This window comes from Haematobia irritans, chromosome 1 (genome assembly GCF_050003625.1).
Source record: "Haematobia irritans isolate KBUSLIRL chromosome 1, ASM5000362v1, whole genome shotgun sequence".
Lineage (NCBI taxonomy): Eukaryota > Metazoa > Arthropoda > Insecta > Diptera > Muscidae > Haematobia > Haematobia irritans.
In genome coordinates this window covers 153,364,046-153,387,694 of record NC_134397.1, presented here as the reverse complement: position 1 = coordinate 153,387,694, position 23,649 = coordinate 153,364,046, and the positions used below count along the sequence as shown (strand labels likewise).

At 34.0% G+C, this 23,649-nt stretch overlaps 1 protein-coding gene across 1 annotated transcript in view; it reads right to left on the bottom strand.

Moving 5' to 3' along the window:
* Nucleotides 1-23,649, bottom strand: part of beat-IIb (beaten path IIb) — a 280,833-nt gene that overhangs the window by 14,546 nt on the left and 242,638 nt on the right. The window contains exon 5 of the mRNA XM_075314342.1: nucleotides 15,548-15,851. Coding sequence (XP_075170457.1) covers nucleotides 15,548-15,851 — 304 coding nt within the window. The remainder of the gene's footprint in view (nucleotides 1-15,547; nucleotides 15,852-23,649) is intronic.

The following is a 23,649-nucleotide window of genomic DNA, read 5'->3' as shown; positions in this document are numbered from 1 at the left end:
AAGAGAGAAGTTCACCAATGCGGTATCACAATGGACTGAATAGTCTAAGTGAGCCTGATACATCGGGCTGCCACCTAACCTAACCTAACCTAATGCTAATGCTGAAGCATCTGGGAATACTAGGAGTTGAGTACCTGACCAGACTCCTCAATTTGTCCTTGGAATCACTCATTATACCCGATGTCTGGAAGATGAGTAGGGTGATTCCAATACTGAAGCCAGGCAAGATTCGAGTAAAGGTGAATCGTACAGACCGATATCCCTTCTCTCGCCAGTAGCCAAGACACTTGAGGCACTACTCCTCCCCAGCCTTGTGGAGAATTTTCCACCTGGCCACCATCAACATGAATTCCGTAAGGTACCATAGCACGACGACAGCCTTGTATGCATTTCAGCACACAATAATATGGGACTCAATCAGCCCAAGCCGCAAGAAATTTGAGGATATCTCTCATCATCAGCCACACTATTCACTACATGGACGGCGGAAGTACGCAGTCAGTTGAATGTCAGAGTTGACGGCGAAATAGTTCCGACCATAAATTACCACAAGATTCTAGGGGTCACATTCGAAAGCCTTTTTAAGTCGTCCGCCCATGCCACTGCAATTTGTGATAAGCTCCGCGGTAGAAACAAGGTCCTCAAGTCGCTTGCCAGCAGCACGTGGGGTGCGGACAAAGAAATCTTGTTGACTACATATAAGGCAATTGGTCGGTCAGTGGTAAACTATGCAGAGCCAATGTGGACACCTCAAACGAGCGACATGCAGTGGAATAACATACAGTCCTGTCAGAACGCTGCGCACGATCACCTAGATCACCTTTATGCAGAGACCAAGATCATTCCAGTGCGTCGACACAATTACATGTTGTCAAAGCAGTACCTCTTGGGTTGCTATCGAAGCTGTCATCCAAATCACCATCTTGTAGATAGACAACCTCCACTCAGGAATGTAAGGGTTGATCTTCACCTTCTAGAGCGCGAGATCCAGCGTTATAAAAGAGAGCCTCTAGATAAAGCAGCATACCAGACAGGTCTGAATAGGATTCATGAGGATACTGTAGCTGAAGCGGTGAGAAGCTATAAGGTTAATCCTGTTCTCGAATCACCGCCGATAGCACCGGAGGAGAGATACCTCCCTCCCAAGTGAAGCCGTCTCAATTCCTACTTATCAGTGATAGATAGCAGCGTAGCTGACGTGTGTCGAGGGCCACATGGCACTTGTCACCTTTTCGCTTGTCCAGCTAAGCCTACCCGTCTCACCACCAGATCACACTTGACACACCCCATCCTTGATCTGGGCTACTAATTGAACTACCTAAGCATAGAACAAAATGGACGAAACTACATTAAAAACTGTTACAACAACGACTCCTGACTGATATAGTACAAAGGGATTGGATATGCACGATTGTCCACATTGCCGTACTTCAATCAAAAATTGTTTACAATTATATTATTCCCAAATAAATATACTACTGCATGAGTTAGAAGTTGAAATTGTTATGAACAAAAATTAAGAAATAATGTATTTAATACACAAATTTTTTGGGAGTTATTTCATGGTACCAAGCTGGAACTCACCGAACTCAACACCGCATTACAATTTAATGGTTAAAGATCTGATTAAACCCCACCATAATTCGTTCAGGCCTAATCATATGTACCGTACACCATGGATTGCGTAAAGTTCTACTATACACTGTTATCTACAATCGAATTATTTGGGCTGTGGTAAGAGTTGCAGATGACAAGTGTCTTACACTTTTCTTAACATTGTCTTCTAAATTGCAAGTAAGTTACATGATCTTGATTGCCTTATAAATAGGAGACTATAAATAATTATGAACCATATAAAAACCAATGTATCCATGGTAATCAGAAGGCCAAATTTCAACCGGATCAAATTTTTTTGCTATATACGGCCATGATCGGGGATCTTTATATAGGGGCTATATGTAATTGTGAACCATGAATGATTGTTAGAGGTCATATACTTACATCATGTACCAAATTTTAAATGGATCGAATGAAATTTGCTCCTTCAAGAAGCTGCGGAAGTCTCGGATGGACAGACATCGCTAGTTCGCTAATATTTCGATGTGCTACAAACGGAATGACAAAGTTAGTATACCCCATCCTATGTATGGTATAAAATACAATTCAAGATAAAGACTATCCCTTAGCCTGTTCAATATACAGTGAAACCTCTCAAACTCGGACACTCTGAAAACCGTACACCTCTCAAACGTGGACAGTTGTGTGGGAACATTTGCTACATTAAAATTAGCCTGGACACCTCTCAAATATGGATAAAATTTAGGCGACTGTGGGTGTCCACCTTTCAGAGGTTTCACTGTAGTTCCTGATACGCCTGATAGACCGAGCAAAGCGTGCACTACATCTCATTTTTTTAACATTCGATGTAACAATTGTTACCATTGGTGAACAGGTAGGCGTATGAGTTTGTCCGTCATAAGATTAATAGCACGTATACACCACCATGTACGACTATCGAAATAAAATTATGCCGTCGATCACTCTCTGAAACAGCGTATTTTAAGTTGGCGCAATTCCCAGAAGGAGAAAAGATAAACATATGGTGTTTGTGGTAAATATGCTCAGGATCACTTACTTTGTAGAATCTTTCACATCTTTCTAACAACATAAGAATACCGTGACGAAAAAAAGACTCGCCTTTCAACTCAATCTGCGTATACTATAATTTTCGGCTTTCTCATAAGTACGAATGAGCCTGACTGATCAGTTCATGCGTCATTAATCGGAACAAGCAGTATTCAGGAAGAACAATGTCTGGGCTGGGAGGGAGGAATAGGCTTTTCCATTTGAATATTTCTAAATAATTTTTTAAGGATTATCAAAGTTTTGGTTCTACACACAAAGAAAATTTCATTAAAAGTAACCCAACGAAAATTTTTCTTTGATATAACAAAATATTTTCATTGCAAATGGGCCATATCGGTTCACTTTTATGTATAGCCCCCATATAAACGGACCCTCAGATTTAGCTTGCGGAGCCTCTAAGAGAAGCATATTTCATCCGATCCGGCTGAAATTTGGTACATGGAGTTGGTATATGGTCTCTAACAACCATGCAAAAATTGGTCCACATCGGTCCATAATTATATATAGCCCCCATATAAACCGATCCCCAGATTTGGCTTGCGGATCCTCAAAGAAAAGCAAATTTCATCCGATCCGGCTGAAATTTGGTACCTGGTTTTGGTATATGGTCTCTAACAACCAATTTCATACGATCCGGTTGAAATTTGGAACATGGTGTTAGTATATGGTCTTTAACAACCATGCAAAAATTGGTCCACATCGGTCCATAATTATATACAGCCCCCATTTAAACCGATCCCCAGATTTGGCTTGCGGAGCCTCTAAGAGAAGCAAATTTCATTCGATCAGGCTGAAATTTGGTACATGATATTGGTATATTGTCTCTAACAACCACGCAAAAATTGCTCCACATCGGTTCATAATTATATATAGCCCTTATATAAACCGATCCCCAGATTTGGCTTGCGGAGCCTCTAAGAGAAGCAAATATAATGCGATCCGATTGAAATTTGGAAGATGGTGTTACTATATATTGTCTCTAACAACCGTGCTCGAATTGGTCCATATCGGTCCATAACTATATATAGCCCCCATATAAACTGTTCTCCAGATTTGACCTCCGGAGCCTCATGGAGGAGCAAAATTCGTCCGATCCGGTTCAAATGTGGAACGTGGTGTTAGTATATGGTCTCTAACAACCATACCAAAATTGGTCCATATCGGTCTATATATAGCCGATCTTTCCATCACACAAAAGTTGGTCCATATCGGTTCATAATCATGGTTGCCACTCGAGCCAAAAATAATCTACCAAAATTTTACTTCTGTAGAAAATTTTGACAAAATTTTATTTCTATAGAAAGTTTTGTTAAAATTTTATTTCTATAGAAAATTTTGTTAAATTTTCATTTCTATAGAAAATTTTGTCAAAACTTTATTTCTGTAGAAAATTTTGTGAAAATTTTATTTCTATAGAAAATTTTGTGAAAAATTTATTACTATGTGTTAAAATTTTAGTTCTATAGAAAATTTTGTGAAAATTTTATTTCTATAGAAAATTTTGTCGAACTGAATTATATACGTATTTAATCGGTCTTTTTTGATTTAATATATACCTAGTATGGACTTTCTTACAATTAAGAAGACGGTGTTAGGAGGTTTTAAGATACCTTGCCATCGGCAAGCGTTACCGCATCTCAAGTAATTCGATTGTGGATGGCAGTGTTTAGAAGAAGTTTCTACGCAATCCATGGTGGAGGGTACATACTTGTTTATACTGTGAAATATGGAAATGATCATGATCATATATCGTACACGCAAAAAAATATTTGGAAAACGTGTACAGAAAATATTTTTCTTTTTTTAGAATTCTCGAATTCCTTCGAAAATTTTAAACTTTTATCACCAAAAAAAAAAATCGTTTGTTACACAATTTTTACTTTTTACATAAAAAATATTTCTGAACCAAAAACACTGTCTATTTATAACAATCACTATTCTTTTCTGACTTTAAAACTTTAAAGAAAGAATTGTTTTTTTTTTTTTTTGCGTGTAGTCTTCGTCCAGATTTAGGTTTTTTAGTTCAATTGTTTTATTTCAAAATCACTGTGCATTCTCTGGCAAATGGGAGAAGGGTCGTTTTGTATAAAACTCGAAATGCATTGTTGTTGTATATGTATTGTTATTTCTGCCACAACAAAAATTATAATAAAGCGAAAAATATTGGATGTTAAAAAAGTATATATCATGAGGAGCAACAATAATACCATTGAAAATAACAAAACAACAACAACAGCCAAGTCAAGAGATGCTGATGACCAGAAAATGCCACTTTTTATTATCGCTTAGGCTGTGGCCCACATTTTCCCGGAAATGGCCAACAGCCAAGCAGTGAAAAGAAATTGTAGCAACGATGGTCATTCGTTCCATCGTTCGCCTGGCCACCTCCCCTTTTCATTCGACCATATTATGCAGGAATCGTATCCATTACACATACAAAGTGGAAACAAAAGCGAATTTTCAATAGCCCATTGCGAAGACAAAAAGGCAAATAAACAGGCTTCCAAAGAACAAAGGATATTTTTAACAATTAAATAAAAATAAAGTAAGCGAGGACGCAACCAAAGTACAAAAAAAAACAACAACAAACAAAATAACAAGACATTCATTCATTTATTCGATGGTCAAAAGTAATGAAAGTTACTGTTGAATGACCATGATGGCAGTGGTGGATGAAACTTTTTTAAGTGAAAGTAAATTGAAATACTTTTAGTATCAATTTCAAAAATATAAAATATTAATCATAAATTACATCTGCATTTTGTGTGACTCATCATCTTCAATCGGTAATCCAATTTTCTTGATGACAAAGTAGGTCGTTATGGTACTATAATTGATATGCTAGAATGGATATAGATTTATTCCGTCTTATGTCAAATTTTAGATCATTTTGTAGCCGTAATGTTACAGGATTTATGTAAGTATTATGTGGTACAAATAATTTGGGAGAAAATTCTGTCTGCTCGTCAAAAACAAATACATGTGAACTGACAACAACACTATTTTTGCTTTTGCGAACTTTTTAAACCCTACACCATAGGATGGGGGGTATATTAACTTAGTCATTCCGTTTGTAACACATCGAAATAATGCTCTAAGACCCCATAAACTATATATATTCTGGGTCGTGGCGAAATTCTGAGTCGATCTGGCGATGTCCGTCTGTCCGTCCGTTTGTTGAAATCATGCTGACCATGCCGAACGAAACAAGCTATCGACTTGAAACTTGGCACACGTAGTTGTTATTGATGAAGGACAGATGGTATTGTAAATTGGCCTCATCGGACCACGTTTAGGTATAGCTCTCATAAAAACCGACCCCAGAATTGACTTGCGTATCCTCTTGGAGGAGCAAACTTCATCCGATCCGGTTGAAATTTGGTACATGGTATTAGATTTTGGTTCAAAAAAATACTCTGATGAGATCACATGGATAAATGAATAGACGAGAGCATACTTTCGGCAAGGAAGTGACTCAGATTCGATGCGCTTGATCCAATATTTCTGATACGAACAAGTTGTGGTCAAGCAAATGTATCATAAATCACCTCATAGACAAAATAACACCAACTAAGTCTACTCTTAAAGTCGATTGAAGTAAAAAACCTAATTAGTTAAAAAATTAACTGATAAAATTAACTCTAAAGCCAACATACAAAATAAAGTCAATGATTTAACATTTTTAATTAAAGTATCTATTATCCTAATTCATATTTTAATAAATAAACAAGTATATACGGCCGTAAGTTCGGCCAGGCCGAATCTTATGTACCCTCCAACATGGATTGCATAGAAACTTCTACTAAAGACTGTCATACACAATCGAATTATTTGGGTTGCGGTAACACTTGCCGATGGCAAGATATCTTAAAAAAATCCTTAACATCGCCTGCTAAATTGTAAGTTAGTATGGATATATTAAACAAAAAAAGGCCGATTAAATACGTATATAATTCAGTTCGATAAAATGTTCTATAGAAATAAAATGTTAACTAAATTTTCTATAGAAATAAAATTTTGACAAATTTTTCAATAGAAATAAAATTTTGACAAAATTTTCTATAAAAATAAAATTTTGACAAAATTTTCTATAGAAATAAAATTTTGACAAAATTTTCTTCAGAAATAAAATTTTAACAAAATTTACTACAGACATAAAATTTTGACAAAACTTTCTATAGTAATAAAATTTTGACAAAACTTTCTATAGTAATAAAATTTTGACAAAATTTTCTATAGAAATAAAATTTTGGTAGATTAGTTTTAGCGATATGGACCAATTTTTTTGTGATTGGCCATTGGCTATATATAACTACAGATCGATATGGACCATTTTTTGCATGGCTGTTAGCGGCCATATAATAGCGCAATGTACCAAATTTCAACCGAATCGGATAAATTTTGCTCCTCCAAGAGGTTCCAGAGGTCAAATCTGGGGATCGATTTGGGGGCTATATAATTATGGACCGATATGGGCCAATTTTTGCTTGGTTGTTAGAGACCATATACTGACACCCCGTACCAAATTTCAACTGGATCGGATGAATTTTGCTCCTCTAAGAGGCTTCGGAGGTCAAATCTGGGGATCGGTGGCTATATATAACTATAGATCGATATGGACCATTTTTTGCATGGCTGTTATCGGCCATATAATAGCGCAATGTACCAAATTTCAACCGAATCGGATAAGTTTTGCTCCTCCAAGGGGCTCCGGTGGTCAAATCTGGGGATCGGTTTATATGGGGACTATATATAATTATGGACCGATATGGACCAATTTTTGCATGTTTGTTACAGACCATATACTAACACCACATACCATATTTCAAACGGATCGGATGAATTTTGCTCCTCCAAGAGGCTCTGCAAGCCAAATCTGGGGGGTCGGTTTATATGGGGGATAAAGTGGTCCGATATGGCTCATTTGCAATACCATCCGATATGGCTCATTTGCAATACCATCCGACCTACATCAATAACAACTACTTATGCCAAGTTTCAAGTCGATAGCTTGTTTCGTTCGGAAGTTAGCGTAATTTCAACAGACGGACGGACGGACATGCTCAAATCGACTCAGAATTTCACCACGACCCAGAATATATATATACTTTATGGGGTCTTAGAGAAATATTTCGATGTGTTACAAACGGAATGACAAAGTTAATATACCCCCCATCCCATGGTGGAGGGTATAAAAATATATTTACAAATAAAAAAAATATTGAAAATTTTATTAAAAAAAATTGACATGGACACAAATGTAACGAAAAATCCAATTATAAATATAACTGGAAAATTTATAAGAAAATTTGTTCAACTAAAGGAAAAATAATTATGAATAAATAAACAATAATATAATAAATTAATGATAAATTAATTGAATATTTCGACTAAAATCAATAAAATTTTGAATTAAAATTAAAAAATTAATTTTTATACACACCATCGGTGATGGGGGTATAATAAGTATAATAAGTTGGTAATACATGGAAATATCGATTTCCTACTATAAAAAGTATAAGTCTGTCTGTCTTCGTAGGGAAGCCAAGTTCGAAGATAGCCCATCTTCGAACTTGACTTCCCTGCGGTCCAGTGTTGGATATAGCTAGAAGTATTTCAGGACATCAAAAACGTGTGCCGCATATGGTATGTATCGGTCCGAAAATGGTGCGTATCGGTCCAAGTTTTGGTATAGCCCCCATATAGATCGATATTACTTCTTGGGCTTCTGGAAACCGCAGTTTTTATCCTAAATCTGGAAGTATTTTAGGACCGTTAAGAGGTATGCCAAAAATGGTGAGTATCGGTCCATGTTTTGGTTTAGGCCTCATATAGACATATTCCCCGATTTTACTTCTTGACCTTCAAGAAATCGTAGTGTTTATCCGATTTGCCTGAAATTGTAAATATACCAAGGTATGCCAAAAATGGTGAGTATCGGTCCATGTTTTGGTTTAGGCCTCATATAGACATATTCCCCGATTTTACTTCTTGGCCTTCAAGAAATCGTAGTGTTTATCCGATTTGCCTGAAATTGTAAATATACTGGTATTTTAGGCCCACAAAAACTTGTATTGGGTTTAGTTTTTATCGGTCCATTTGGTATAGACGATTTCACTTCTTGAGGGTATAGAAGGCACACTAACCATGAAAATTGCTTGAAACTGAGAGTAAAATTTCCAGATTTTGTTTCTTGTAATCATTTGAATAATGGAGTTAAAAATTTACAAATTTTAGATTTAAAATCAAGGCGTTATTTCATAATTTTCTTGCAAACTTATACGAGGTGTTTATGAGTCCTTTAAAACTCAACCAAAAATCGTTCTTATAATTCTAGAATCTGTTCTAGTCTTCATAGGTGAAATCTTTAAATTTATCTTCGGAAAGCGTACTGGCTGAACTGATCTGCTTAAAAGAATATCTGTCATAAACTCTATATATTATCAAGAAACCCACTACGAAGAGTTTTCAGAGGAAACTATTATATTTGATTCAGGGTGGTGGGTATTTAAGATTTGGTCCGGTCATTATTTCTTTAAATTTGTACATTTTACCAAAACTGCGTCCGTCATGAACTTCGTATGTCACTAAAGACGTTCTTGCATTTTTGAACTACAATTTTTTCCTTCAAACTACAAAATTTTCTTTAACAAATGAAAACAAGTAATTATGTCTAATAAATTCTCTTGAATTTGTCGACAAATATTTACTTATTTTTGTGATATCGGCGTGATGTTAGCAATTGTAATACTGTTTAGTTAAAACTTTCTAAAAATATTCAAAATTTTCTAAAATTAATAACAAGTTTTCTTCCTGGTGGGTTCACTGTTTTTTCAGTGTATCAATAACAAGCCCATCTTAAACTTCGTATGGCACTTAAGACATTTTTGTAATTTTTAACTCCAATTTCTTCTTTCAAACTATGAAATTTCCTTTAACAAGTGAAAAAAAAAACTAATAATAAAAACTAATAATTAATAAAGTTTCTTGAATATGTCGAAAATGGTTTACTTATTTTTGTGAAATCGGCGCGACGTGTGCGTTTTTTTATACAGTTAAGTTAAAATTTTCTAAGATAAACCAAACTTTTTTAAAATGAACCAAAATCTTCCTTCCTGGTGTGTTCACTGTTTTTTCAGTGGTGATTTTAAAGTACTCTGATAGCACATGAACAGAAAAGCTGAAAATAAACAATAAATCAAACATTGTCTTATAAGACAAAAACAGTGAACCCACCAGGAAGAAAACTTTTGGTTAAGTTTAGAAAATTTTGAATGTTTTTAGAAAATTTTAACTAAATGATATTGCAAACGCTGGCATCACGCCGACATCACAAAAATAAGTAAAAATTGAAGAAAATTTATTTTCACTTTTTAAAGAATATTTGTAATTTTATGGAAAAAATTGGAGTTCAAAATAGCAAGAATGTCTTTAGTGACATACGAAGTTCATGATGCACGCATTTTTAGTAAAATTTACAAATTTAAAGAAATAATGAATTATTTTATGAGAAATACGAATTTAGTAAATCTTTATGCTTAATTTTGTGTATAATTTTTCCCGTTTTTTGGTTAAAAAAAGCGGGAAAAAATTAAAAAAAAAATTAAAAAATAAAAAAAAAATAAAAAAAAGTTAAATTGGCTTTAGTGAAATAGAGAGTTCACCTTTTTTTGAGTGTAGGTTTGCCCTTACTCCAATTCTCCACTTCGTTGGCTCGGAATCAATATCAAAATCATTAGTGTAAAAACAAAATCTTTGGAACCGGGCATATTTTTTTTTTTTTTTCAGTGTACATGGAAATTGCCAATAGTGGAATAATAAGCTAATATTTCAAAGCAACTCGATGATGTTGATTCTTAATAAATATATTTAATGTATTAATAAAACATGTCTAATTGAAGAAAATATATTCATATAAATAAATACAACTGTAATTAAAAACGTAAATAATCAGTTCTAATTTTTAAGGGGTAATTTTTTCTGTATGTTGAATCAGAAAGAAATTTTGTCTGTGCACCTGATTGTGTATTGTATAAAAATCACAAATTCCTTTTAATTTCTATTTAGATATACAACCAGCATACTCGTTACATCAAGCAACAACTAAAAAATCCATATGATTTCATCTTGTAACTTTCTAATTGCAATAAAAATGGCAAACTTTATACCAATTTATTTTTGTATTTCCTATTTACTTAAGATTTATTACTATTTCGATTTTTTTCGTTTTTAATTTTTTTTTTCTGAATTTTTCTTCTTGCAACTCAAATGGTCAGTGCTAGAATCACTTACCATAGAGACCCATGAGGGAAAGCATTGTAGAAAAACTAAAACTATTATATGCAAATATTTTAATGGCAATAAATGTCCTTAAGTCTCTGTTATTGCCATGTTCAAACCGAAAAAAGTACTAGAGCAGTAGCAATTGAATCTAGTTGAGACATTTGAAACTGCCAATATAAATAAACAAGGACAAGGATGATATAACAAAAATACAGATATGGAATTCCACTTCCTTCTATAGACTAGATGCATTGATATTTTGTTCAGTGAGAGATGAAAAAATTCCAATGTTTTGTAGAAATAATTGTCAAGAGTTCTAAAGGTATTTTACCATAGACCAGCTACTTACAGGGTGTGTCAAAAGTAGTAGTTTCCTAAAAATGACCTTATCAAGTAGTATAAACTTAAAATATTAGGTAAATTGTGATATCATAGGTTAAGAGATTTCACGTTTAGCTCAATTGAAAGGGATATTCTTTTATGGTAGAGTCCAAAAGGCAACTCCCATTACGCTATTAGCTATTTATTAGCTATTTAAAACCCAACTTTGGGGAAAACCCATCACTGAAAAACTTATTTGTGTTCACACGAAATTGGGATTGGACCTATGACCTTTTTTTATGCGAAGCGGGATATTTTTGTATTCTATATGGCATTTGGCTATAACTTTTCTTCTATATTGGATGACATAAATATAACCAGAATCGTTTTAACCACTCTGAAAGAAATATTGTCGTGAGGCCAAAGATTTCATGTCCTTAAATTACGAATGCATTTTTTTGCTCAGCACAGAAGACGCATTTCTCTGATACTAAGTTTTTTCCTCGTCCAAAAAAGATGATACACTATTCTATAAAAACGCTTGTTATACCCTGCGCCACACTGTGGAACAGGGTATTATAAGTTAGTGCATATGTTTGCAACTCCCAGAAGGAGACGAGATAGACACATGGTGTCTTTGGCAATAATGCTCAGGGTGTGTCCCTGAGTCGATCTAGCCATGTCGGTCTGTCCGTCCGTCCGTCTGTTTGTGAACACATTTTTGGGATCAAAGTCTAGGTCGCAGTTTAAGTCCAATCGCCTTCACATTTGGCAAAAGTTCCTGTTTTGGGTCACAATAGAACCCTATTGATTTTGGAAGAAATCGGTTAAGATTTAGATATAGCTCCCATATATATCTTTCGCCCGATATCCACTTATATGGGCCAGAGTTTTACACTGATTTGCTTGAAAATTTTCACCAAGAGAACAATAAGTACTATAGTCAGTTGTGCCAAATTTGATTGAAATCGGTACAGATTGTGAGATATAGCTCTCATATACATCTATCGCCCGATATAGACTTATATGGCCCCAGAAGCCAGAGTTTTAGCCCAATTTGGTTGAAATTTTGCACTCGGAATACAATTAGTAGTGTAGTCAAGGGTGCTGAATTATACTGAAATCGGTTCAGATTTAGATATAGCTCCCATATATATCTTTCGCCCGATTTTCCGTCATATGACCACAGAGTTCAAAGTTGTAGTCCGATTTACGTGAAATTTTGCACAGGGAGCAGAATTAAAATACTAAGTATGCAAGTCAAATTTGGTTGAAATCGGTTCAGATTTCTATATAGCTTCCATATATATGCTTTTCCGACTTGGACAAAAATGACCAAAATACCCATATTTTCCTTATAAAATCGCCACTGCTAAGTCGAAAACTTGTAAAAGTGACTCAAATTTTCCTTTATTTCTAATACATATCTATCGACCGATACATCATAAATACACTTTTGCGAAGTTGCCTCAAAATTGGTTCAGACTCAAATATTTCCTATATTTTTTTACTAACATAAAGGGTGATACTGTCAAAATTTGGTCAATATAAACTTGATGTATTTCTTTCAATTTTGCATTTAAAAAACCTGAATACCCCTCATTTTGAAGGTGTGTGTGTGTGTAGAATGTTGCTCCTATTTTGATTTTGGAATTAACTCTTCAGTTGTCAAAATGCCGTCCAAGCAAGAAGAGCAGCGTATCAAAATTTTGGTCGCGCATCGCGAAAATCCGAGCTACTCGCACGCAAAGCTGGCAAAATCGCTAAAAGTTGCCAAATCAACCGTTGCAAATGTAATTAAAGTGTTTGGGGAACGTTTGTCGACAGCCAGGAAGTATGGATCGGGGGAAATCGAAAACCGGAAGCCGCTGAGACGACAAAGAGAGTTGCCGGTAGTTTCAAGCGAAACCCTAACCTCTCTCTCCGAGATGCCGCAAATAAGCTGGGTGTATCGTCTACAACCGTGCATCGAACCAAAACACGAGCCGGACTATCGACTTACAAGAAGGTAGTGACTCCAAATCGCGATGATAACCAAAATACGACGGCCAAAGCGCGATCCCGGAGGCTGTACACGACGATGCTGACGAAGCTTGACTGCGTGATAATGGACGATGAGACCTACGTCAAAGCCGACTACAAGCAGCTTCCGGGACAGGAGTTTTATACGGCAAAAGGAAGGGGAAAGGTAGCAGATATTTTCAAGCACATAAAACTGTCAAAGTTCGCAAAGAAATATCTGGTTTGGCAAGCCATCTGTACCTGTGGCTTGAAAAGCAGCATTTTCATAGCTTCCGGGACTGTCAACCAAGAAATTTACGTGAAAGAGTGTTTGAATAAACGTCTGCTGCCTTTCCTGAAGAAACACGGTTGTTCCGTACTGTTTTGGCCGGATTTGGCATCTTGCCATTACGGTAAAAAGGCCATGGAGTGGTACGCCGGCAACAACGTGCAGGTGGTTCTCAAGGACAAGAACCCTCCCACCACGCCAGAGCTCCGCCCAATTGAGAAATACTGCGTTATTGTCAAGCGGAACCTAAAGAAGACCAAAAAAACTGCTAAGGACGAGCAGCAGTTCAAGGCAAACTGGCTTTCTGCGGCGAAGAAGGTGGACAATTTGGCTGTACAAAATCTGATGGCAGGTGTCAAGCGTGAGGCCCGGCAATTCGGATTTGGAAAAGCGAAAGCCTAACTGAATATTTTTCCTGAATTTTATACTAATTGAACTTGAAAAAGAAATTTAATTTGATTTTTAAATAAACGATTTCACCGATTTACACGCGTTTTCCCTTTACCAAATTTTGATCGTATCACCCTTTAGTGTACCATCCCTGGGCATTAGCCGACTTAAATTTTAAGTCTATAGATTATACATTTTGTTCAGATGGAGTCAGATTTAAATGTAAGTATTTGGGACAAAAGCCTTTATATATAGCACCCAACACATTTGACGGATTTGATATAGTATCGAAAATGTGGATTTACAAAGTGGTGCAGGGTATAATATAGTCGACCCCGTCCGACTTTACACATTCCTTACTTGTTTCCCTTATAATTAAGTGATTCAACTTTAAATTGGGTACAACAATGTAGAAGAAATTATACGATTTTATAAATTTTTTAAATTTTTTTAACTTTCGCCTGGACGGAGAATCGAACCGCGGACCATGCACTTTGTAAGCCAACACACTAACCACTGAGCTATGTACCTGTTATGGTCATCAATAGATAAATATCCATATAAGTTATATTTATATACCATAGCTTGCGGCGCCCACGAACCGATTAAACAAAGTTTTTTTAACAGAAACAAACATTTAGTTTGGCACCGTGGAGCAGTGGTTGCTACGTCTGACTCTCATGCCAAGGGTCGTGGGTTCGATCCCTGCTTCGACCAAAGTTTTTTTTTTTACATACATTCTACATATGTTCGGAAGATTCCGAAAAAAATGTTCAACATTACATTGTACTATATTAAATTTTGAACTGTAAAATGTGTTTTATTAAAGACCAAAAGTCAGAAAAGAACAGTGTTTGATATAAACGAAATGGACTCTGTTGTTGTTTCAAAAATAATTTTTTTTATTGAAAAAATAAAAACTTTGTAACAAACGAATTTTTTTGGTGATAAAAGTTTAAAATTTTCGAAGAAATTCAAAAAAGTCTAACAAAAGAAAAACGTTTTCGGTGCACGTTTTCCAAACGTTTTTTTTCTTTGCGTGTATCTTAAAATGAAAGAAAATTTTGTTTGACTAAGATCAACTTGTCTTTAATAATTGTGAAAAGTTCTTCAAAATTAATGAAATTGTCTTTAAATTTGTTGTCTTTTGCATCTTGACAACAAAACCTCGTTCAAAAATAGGACATGTTTTTCAACACTTTTTTTAAAGACGATTTTTAATTGATACATAGCATAATTTGTACTTGATGTCGGGTCTGAATTTAAAAATTTAAATTGTGGTTAACGCATTTTTAAAAGACTTTAAGTGTACACGCATAACTTAAATTTAAAAGAAAATTCTGTCTTAAAATATCCTTTAACATATACAATTCTCTGCTTCTTTGGTTCGGAATGAAATCAATCATTAGTGTAAAAACAAAGTCTTGGAACCGGACATGCTTTTTTCAGTACAATTTTGAAGCTGTATTCGCCGTCACCCTGTTTATATGCAACATCACTACAAACTAAAAATACAGCTGTCTCTTTCTGTCTCTCTCAATGGTTTTGGTGGGACATAAATACTGGGGGGCTCATTGTACCCATGAACACATGAACTGGTTTTGTAACATTACTTACCTCTGGCTGGTACTGGATCCCTTTGTGGTGTTCCTAATTCAATTTCTTTATATTCCTGATACAAATCACCAATTTGTGCTGTACAACGAAGCAACAGAGCACCCCCTGTGGCGCCTGCCCCAGAGCCTCCAGTATAAGTTGCTCCTCCAGGACCTAAAGCATTCATCATGTGTGAATTACTGTTTCCAGCATTGGCACCAGCAGCCACAGCAAAATGTACTGCCTGCAATTGCACTTTTAGACTCAGTCTCGACGCAATTAAATTGTCAACTGTTCTAATGTATTGGGTTTCCTCTGAAGATACCTGCAAGAGAGACGATAACGAGATGTAGTGAGAATGCAATTCATTCAAGGAAGAAAATGGAAGAGTTTTTCGGAATGACAATGTGGTTGTGTGTGTTATTTTTTTCGTATCTATGAGCAAAGCCTTAAGATTAGTTGCTATGTATAAGATGCTATGTATGTGTGGGTGAATGTTGTTTGGTTCTCATTGGCAACAAGAGTAACAAAAGAGTAGAGTATTTACTGGATATTAGGATCAGTTAAGGCGACACTACTGTTAAGTGCTTTTTATTGTATTTTATGATGTCTGTTGGTATTTTAGTGTTGATTACACAGAAAAAAAATTATGCATCAAATGGGTTTTCGACCTTCAGTCAGGTTTTAGAAATGCACATTTTTAATGGTAGAATTTATTTTCATTTTCATTTCATTTTATTTAAATTTTATTCAAAAGTGATCTGCTAAATCAAAACTCTTGCACCGCCCAAATTTTCTTGAAAATCGTTTGAATTCAACAGGGTTTCAAACAGTATTCTGAAATCGTGTTGTATATAATGACATCTTTTAATCTAGTAAAATTTTAAAAGTCCTTAATCTAACAATATAGTTACTGACGTACAATCATCTCTTGATACTTGTTTTGCTACTTCTTAGAGTGTAAGTTCGGGGTTTTTCGTATATAGAATTCTACGACTTCCCGTAATTTTACCATATTATCTATTCAAAGGTTTCTGGGTATTAAAGTCGGAAAATCTTCACATTATTTTATATTGTGAAGATTTGTTATATACTTTTTTTATACCCTCCACCATAGGATGGGAATATATTAACTTTGTCATTCCGTTTGTAGCACACCGACATATAGTTCTAAGACCCCATAAGGTATATATTCTGGGTCATGGTGAAATTCTGAGTCGATCAAAGCATGTCCGTCCGTCCGTCTGTTGAAATCACGCTAACTTCCGAATGAACCAAGCTATCGACTTGAAACTTGTCTTAAGTAGTTGTTATTCATGTAGGTCGGACGGTATTGAAAATGGGCCATATTGGACCACCTTTACGTATGGCCCCAATATAAACCGACCCACAGATTTGGTTTGCCCAAAAAATGGTCCATATCGGTCCATAATTATATAGCCCCCATATAAACCGATCCCAAGGTTTGACCTCCGGATCCTCTTGGAGGAGCAAAATTCATGCGATTCGGTTGAAATTTGGTACGTGATGTTAGTATATGGTCTCTAACAATCAAGTAAAAATTGGTCCATATCGGTCAAATGTTATATGTAGCCGATCCCCTATCTCACAAAAATTGGTCCATATCTCAAAAATAAAACAACCAACATTATATTTTTATAGAAAATTTTGTCAAAATTTTATTTCTAGAAAGTTTGGTCAACATTTTAATTCTATACAAAATTTTGTCAAAAATTTTGTTTCTATAGAAAAGTGTGTCAAAATTTTATTTCTATAGGAAATTTTGTCAACATTTTATTTTTATAGGAAATTTTTAAAAATTTTATCTCTACAAATATTGTTGTCCAAGCTTTATTTCTATAGAAAATTTTTGTTAAAATTTTATTTGTATGGTATATTTTGTCAAAATTTTAGTTCTTTAGAGAATTTTGTCTAAATTTTATTTCTATAGAAAATGTTGTCAAAATTTTATTCTTTTAGAAAATTTGTGAGTAAATATTTTGCAAAATCTACCAAAACTTCACGAATTCTACCCATTTAACACATAGTGAAAACATTACCATTTTTGTTAGAATTCTACCAACTGCGGCAACAAAAATAAAAAAATGAAAAGAATGAAAAAAAAATGAATGAAAGAAAAAATGAACTATATTTCACTAAAGCCGATTTTAGTTCAAGGAGTTATTACGTTTTAAGAAAGTTTCCATGACTTTAATAATTTTTTGCGTAAGCTAGTTAAAACAAGTGTATACAGCAGTAAGTTCGGCCGGGCCGAATCTTAAATACCCACCACCATGAATCAAATATAATAGTTTACTTTGAAAACTCTTCATCGTAGCGGGTTACTTGATAATATATAGCATTTTAGGGGGTTTGATGACAAATATTTTCCCAAGCAAATCAGTTCAACCAGTACGCTTCCCGAAAAAAAAATTTAAACGTTCTACCTATGTAGACCAGATCAGATTCTAGATTTATGAGAACCAATTTTATTTGAGCTTTTGGGAAATCATAAACATATCGTGTATATGATGAAATAACGCCTTTATTTGAAATCTTAAATATGTAGATTTTTCCCGCCATTATTTCAATGAACACGATGAGTAAAATCTGGAAATTTTACTTTCAGTTGCAAGCAATTTTCATGATAAGTGCGACTGCTATACCTTTTCTAAGGAACGAAATTTTAAACAAGCAAAGTTTTCATTTGACACAAATTTTAGAGACTATCGTTGAATCGCTTATCAAAAATTCGGATTGGTTTGCCCTAAAAGAAAATACTCTATACGAAAAGGGAATTTCGTTTGTCTAAAATTTCATTCCGAAGGAAAATATTTTTTCTTTGGGTGTACCCTCAAGAAATTAAATCGGTCTATATCGATGCCTTGCCAAATAGACCGGTGAAAATAAATGCGTTACAGATTTTTGAGGGTCTAAAATTGCAGTATATTTAAATTTTTGTGCAAATCGAATAAAAACTACGGTTTCTAGAAGCCCAAGGAGTTAAATCTGGAGATCAGTCTATGTGGAGGCTATACTAAAACATGGGTCGACACACACCATATTCGGCTGACCTATTTGTGGTCAACCGGATTCCAGAAGTCCCAGAAATAAATTCGGGAGTTAGGTCTATATGGGGGCTATACCAAAACATGGACCAATACTCACCACCTCTTAATGTTTCTCAAATTCCTCTAGAATTACACTTTCAGACGAATTGGGCGAAAACTACGAATTCTAGAAGCTTAAGAAGCAAAATCGGGAGATCAGTCTATATAGGGGCTGTACCAAAACATGGACCGATACGGACCATTTTCGACACACCTCTTTATGATCCTAAGATACGTCCGTATTTCTAAGTTCCGGCAAATTGGATTAAAACTACGGATTCTAAAGGCCCAAGAAATAAAGTCGGGAGATCGGCCTATATGGGGGCTACACCAAAATATGGACCAATATGAACCATTTGCGACAGACCTATTTGTGGTCTTAAAATACCTCTAGATTTTCAATTTTAAGCCAATCGGCTAGAAAATAGAGTCTCTAGACGCCCAAGAAGTAAAATCGAGAAGTCGGTCTATATGGGGGTTATACCAAAAAATGGACCGATACACCTCAATTTCGGCACACATATTTGGGGTCCCAAAATACCTCTAGATTTCCAATTTCAGGCAAATTGGGTTATAAATACAGTTTATAGAAGCCCAAGAATAAAAATCGGGAGATCGGTCTATATGGCGACTATACTAAAACATGGACAGATACGGACCATTTTCGACACACCTCTTTATGGTCCTAAACTACCTCTAGATTTTCAATTTCAGGCAAATCGGATAGAAAATACAGTTTCTAGACGCCCAAGAAGCAAAAACGGGAGATTGGTATATATGGGGGCTATACCAAACCATGGACCGATACGGACCATTTTCGACGCACCTCTTTATGGTCTCAAAATACCTCTAGATTTCCAATTTCAGGCAAATCGGATAGTAAATACAGATTTTAGAAGCCCAAAAAGAACAAATATATACGGCCGTAAGTTCGGCCAGGCCGAAGCTTATGTACCCTCCACCATGGATTACGTAGAAACTTATACTGAAGACTGTCATCCACAATCGAATTACTTGGGTTGCGGTAACACTTGCCGATGGCAAGGTATCTTAAAACTTCCTAACACCGTAATATATACCACATAGTCCATACGTGGTTTATATTAAACTAAAAAAAGCAGATTAAATACGTATATAATTAAGTTTAAAGTTTCTATAGAAATAAAATTTTGACAACATTTTCTATAGAAGTAAAATTTGGAAAAAAAATCTATAGAAATAAAATGTGGAAAAAATTTACTATAGAAATAAAATTTTGGCAAAATATTCTATAGAAATAAAATTTTGACAAAATTTTCTATAGAAATAAAATTTTTACAAAATTTTCTTTAGAAAAAAATTTTTAACAAAAGTTTCTATAGAAATAAAATTTTGACAAAAATTTTTTATATAAATAACAATTTGACAATGTTTTCTATAAAAATAAAATTTTGGTAGATTATTTTTGGCTCGAATGGCAACCATGATTATGACACCATGTACCAAATTTCAGCCGTATCGGATGAAATTTGGTTCTCTTAGAGGCTCCGCAAGCCAAATCGGGGGATCGGTTTATATGGAGGCTATATTTAATTAGGGACCGATATGGACCAATTCCTGCATGGTTGTTGGATACCATATACTAACACCACGTACATAATTTCAACCGGATCGGATAAATTTTGTTCCTCTAAGAGGCTCCGGAGGTCAAATCTGGGGATCGGCTTATATGGGGGCTATATATAATTATGGACCGATATGGACCAATTTTGGCATGGTTGTTAGAGACAATATTCTAACACCACGTACCAAATTTCAATCGGATCGGATGACTTTTGCTCCTCTAAGAGGCTCCGGAGTTCAAATGTGGGGATCGGTTTATATGGGGGCTATATATAATTATAGGCCCATGTGGACCAATTTTTGCATGGTCATTAGAGATTATATACCAACACCATGTACTAAATTTCAGCCGTATCGGATGAAATTTGCTTCTCTTAGAGGCTCCGCAAGCCAAATCGGGGGATCGGTTTATATGGAGGCTATATAACTATGGACCGATGTGCTGTGCAGCTTACGAGATGTTCTAATATTGTTCTTTTTTCTTGCTGAGTAGCAGAGTAGATCAAATCAGAAAAATTTAAGTGCTAAGGTCAATTTTTCTCGTTGTATTTAAAAATGTTTGGCATTTTTTCCTTTCACACAGTATTGTGAAATATGACTATAGATATTTATGTTTATTCTTTGTCCATAGCCATCTTTTTCAAGTATCTTAGAGATACATGATAAACACATTCAAGAATATCACATTGCCACAGTTGAAGTACTTAAGCAATATTAAATTGTATTGTTTTTACTCGTAGATTGGTAAGAATACAATTCGAATGAAACCTAAAAACATAAACAAAAGAAGAAAAAAAAACGAAAACAAATAGATTGGCATATATTATTCTTATTGTTTTTGTTTCAAGATTTATTATTTGTCAAAGAGATTATTTCGCTTTGTTTTTACTACTTCAACTGATGCCAAGAACTAATACTATAATATATGTTACGGGAGATCAATATTCACATATATATATATATGCTATAAAGAATGAATTGCATGTACATTCGAATGAATGCGTTTAAGAGTAAATATAACCATTATATGTTTTATTAACCCTTTGACTACCGTTGTCACTACAGAGGACATTCATAGACGATGCCAAACGCGAACTCGTCACTTATTTTCGATTTTTTTTCTCCATGTTACTTTATAGTAGTATATATAGGTTGCAATTTAAATACGCTATAAATATTTTCTATATTGGAGGGTACTAAAATTCACGTTTAATAAAATTATTTAACAATCAACGAAAAAGACGCAATTTCGAGACAAGTTTTCTAATGTATGTCTCTAGTAAATGAGCACCAATACAAAATCTGTAGCTGTTATTATATCTTTTTTTTCTCACACTTCGACAGTTATTATATGCCAAGTAGAGTTTATTTTCCTAAGGCCATTTGGTCACATTTCAAGAATCAAATATTTAAAATTACAATTTTTCTTACTTGCTGTTAGTAAAAGTAAAACAAAAGAAAAATTAAATTTTTTAACATTAGGTTTAATTCGGTAGTGAAAGGGTTAAATGATTCCATCATTTATGTATTCGACCTATTCTATAACATATACTCGTAAATAAACAAATCCTACAATTGCATTCTTATATTCTACTCGATACTTTTTGAAAATATTTTTTAGTATGATTTTATTATTCAGTAAGTGTAATCCAAACGGAATTAGTGTCATTTATAAATAAGATATTTTATATTTAATAGGATATTTTATATATAAAACGGATATTTTAGCACTTATATTAAAAAAAGAAAGATTTTATTTTATTTTTTAATTAATCTCTCAATACACATGGCCCAACTTCTTTTGAAAATCTTGGAATAAACAAAGCCTCAATCGACTGAAGGAGAAATCGCACAGCACAGGAGAATATTATGGACGGGACTACAGTTTATAGTTCGATTTAATTCTTGTGTTCACAACGTAAACTTTTTTGACTTTAATCCTGAAAATTATACTAATTACCAACGTCAATTAAAACTAAATTATTCAAATTAGAATAAAATAAAATAAAATAAAATAAAATAAAATGAAATAAATAAATCTCTGGACAGTCTGCAAATAAGAGAGAATACGACATTTCTGTTGCCTTATCCTCCAAAACAACCATTTTCAATGCACTTGGACTTGGCCTTGTCCCCAAATCAATACTCTTTCATCCCCAAAATCCCCATTTAAATTTTAATTAAATTAAAATTCCTCAAGAGAATCCCAAGTTAACAAGTTTTTGTGAAAATATAAAGAAAGAGCTTATTTTTTCCGTAGCAAATCACTAATAATAATTTAAAAAATTTTAAAAATATTAAATGTTAATCATACAGGCATGCGAGCTAGAATAAGATCAAGATTTCAAAACACAATAGTAGGAGACCGGTGATCGCCTTCGCCGGTAATTTAGAGAGTTGAAAAAGCGCGTTCGGTCACAATACATTTATGAACTTTTAAACTACTTAAGTAGTAAAGTTGGATGGTAGATAAAAATGAAGATGAAACATCTTCATGATATCTATATCCAGCAAAAAAGCGTTCCAAAAAAAGTAGTGAAAAATGTTATCCTTGGATCCGGAAGCACGGTTACCATAGTTGGTAGAATTCTACCAAAAGTGTTAGATTTTTTACTTTGTGGTAGATTGTTAGAATTCCCGATGTTTTGGTAGATTTAGATTCCTCTCCAATTAAGAGATACCTCACAAATTTTCTATAGAAATAAAATTTGGCCAATATTTTCTAAAGAAATAATTTTTTTAAAAAGATTTCAATAGAAATAAAATTTTGACAAAGTATTTTAAAGAAAGAATATTTTGACAAAATTTGCTATAGAAATAAAATTTTGACAAAATTTTCTATAGAAATAAAATTTCCAAAAAATTTGCTATAGAAATAAAATTTTTACAAAATTTTCTATAGAAATAAAATTTTGTCAAAATTTCTATAGAAATATAAATTTGACAAAATTTTCCATAGAAATAAAAATTTGACAAAATTTTCTATAAAAATAAAAATTTGACAAAATTTTCTATAGAAATAAAATTTTGACAAAATTTTCTATAGAAATAAAATTTTGACAAAATTTTCTATAGAAATAAAATTTTGACAAAATTTTCTATAGAAATAAAATTTTGACAAAATTTTCTATAGAAATAAAATTTTGACAAATTTTTCTAAAGAAATAAAATTTTGAAAAAGATTCTATAGAAATCAAACTTGTTACAACTATAGAAATAAAATCTTGACAAAATTTTGTATAGCAATAAAATTTTGGCAAAATTTTCTATAGAAATAAAATGTTGGTAGTTTATTTTTGTCGATATGGACCAATTTTTGCGTGATTAGGGATCGGCTATATGTAACTATCGACCGATATGGGCCAATTTTGGCATGGCTGTTGGCGATCATATATTAGCGTAATGTACCAA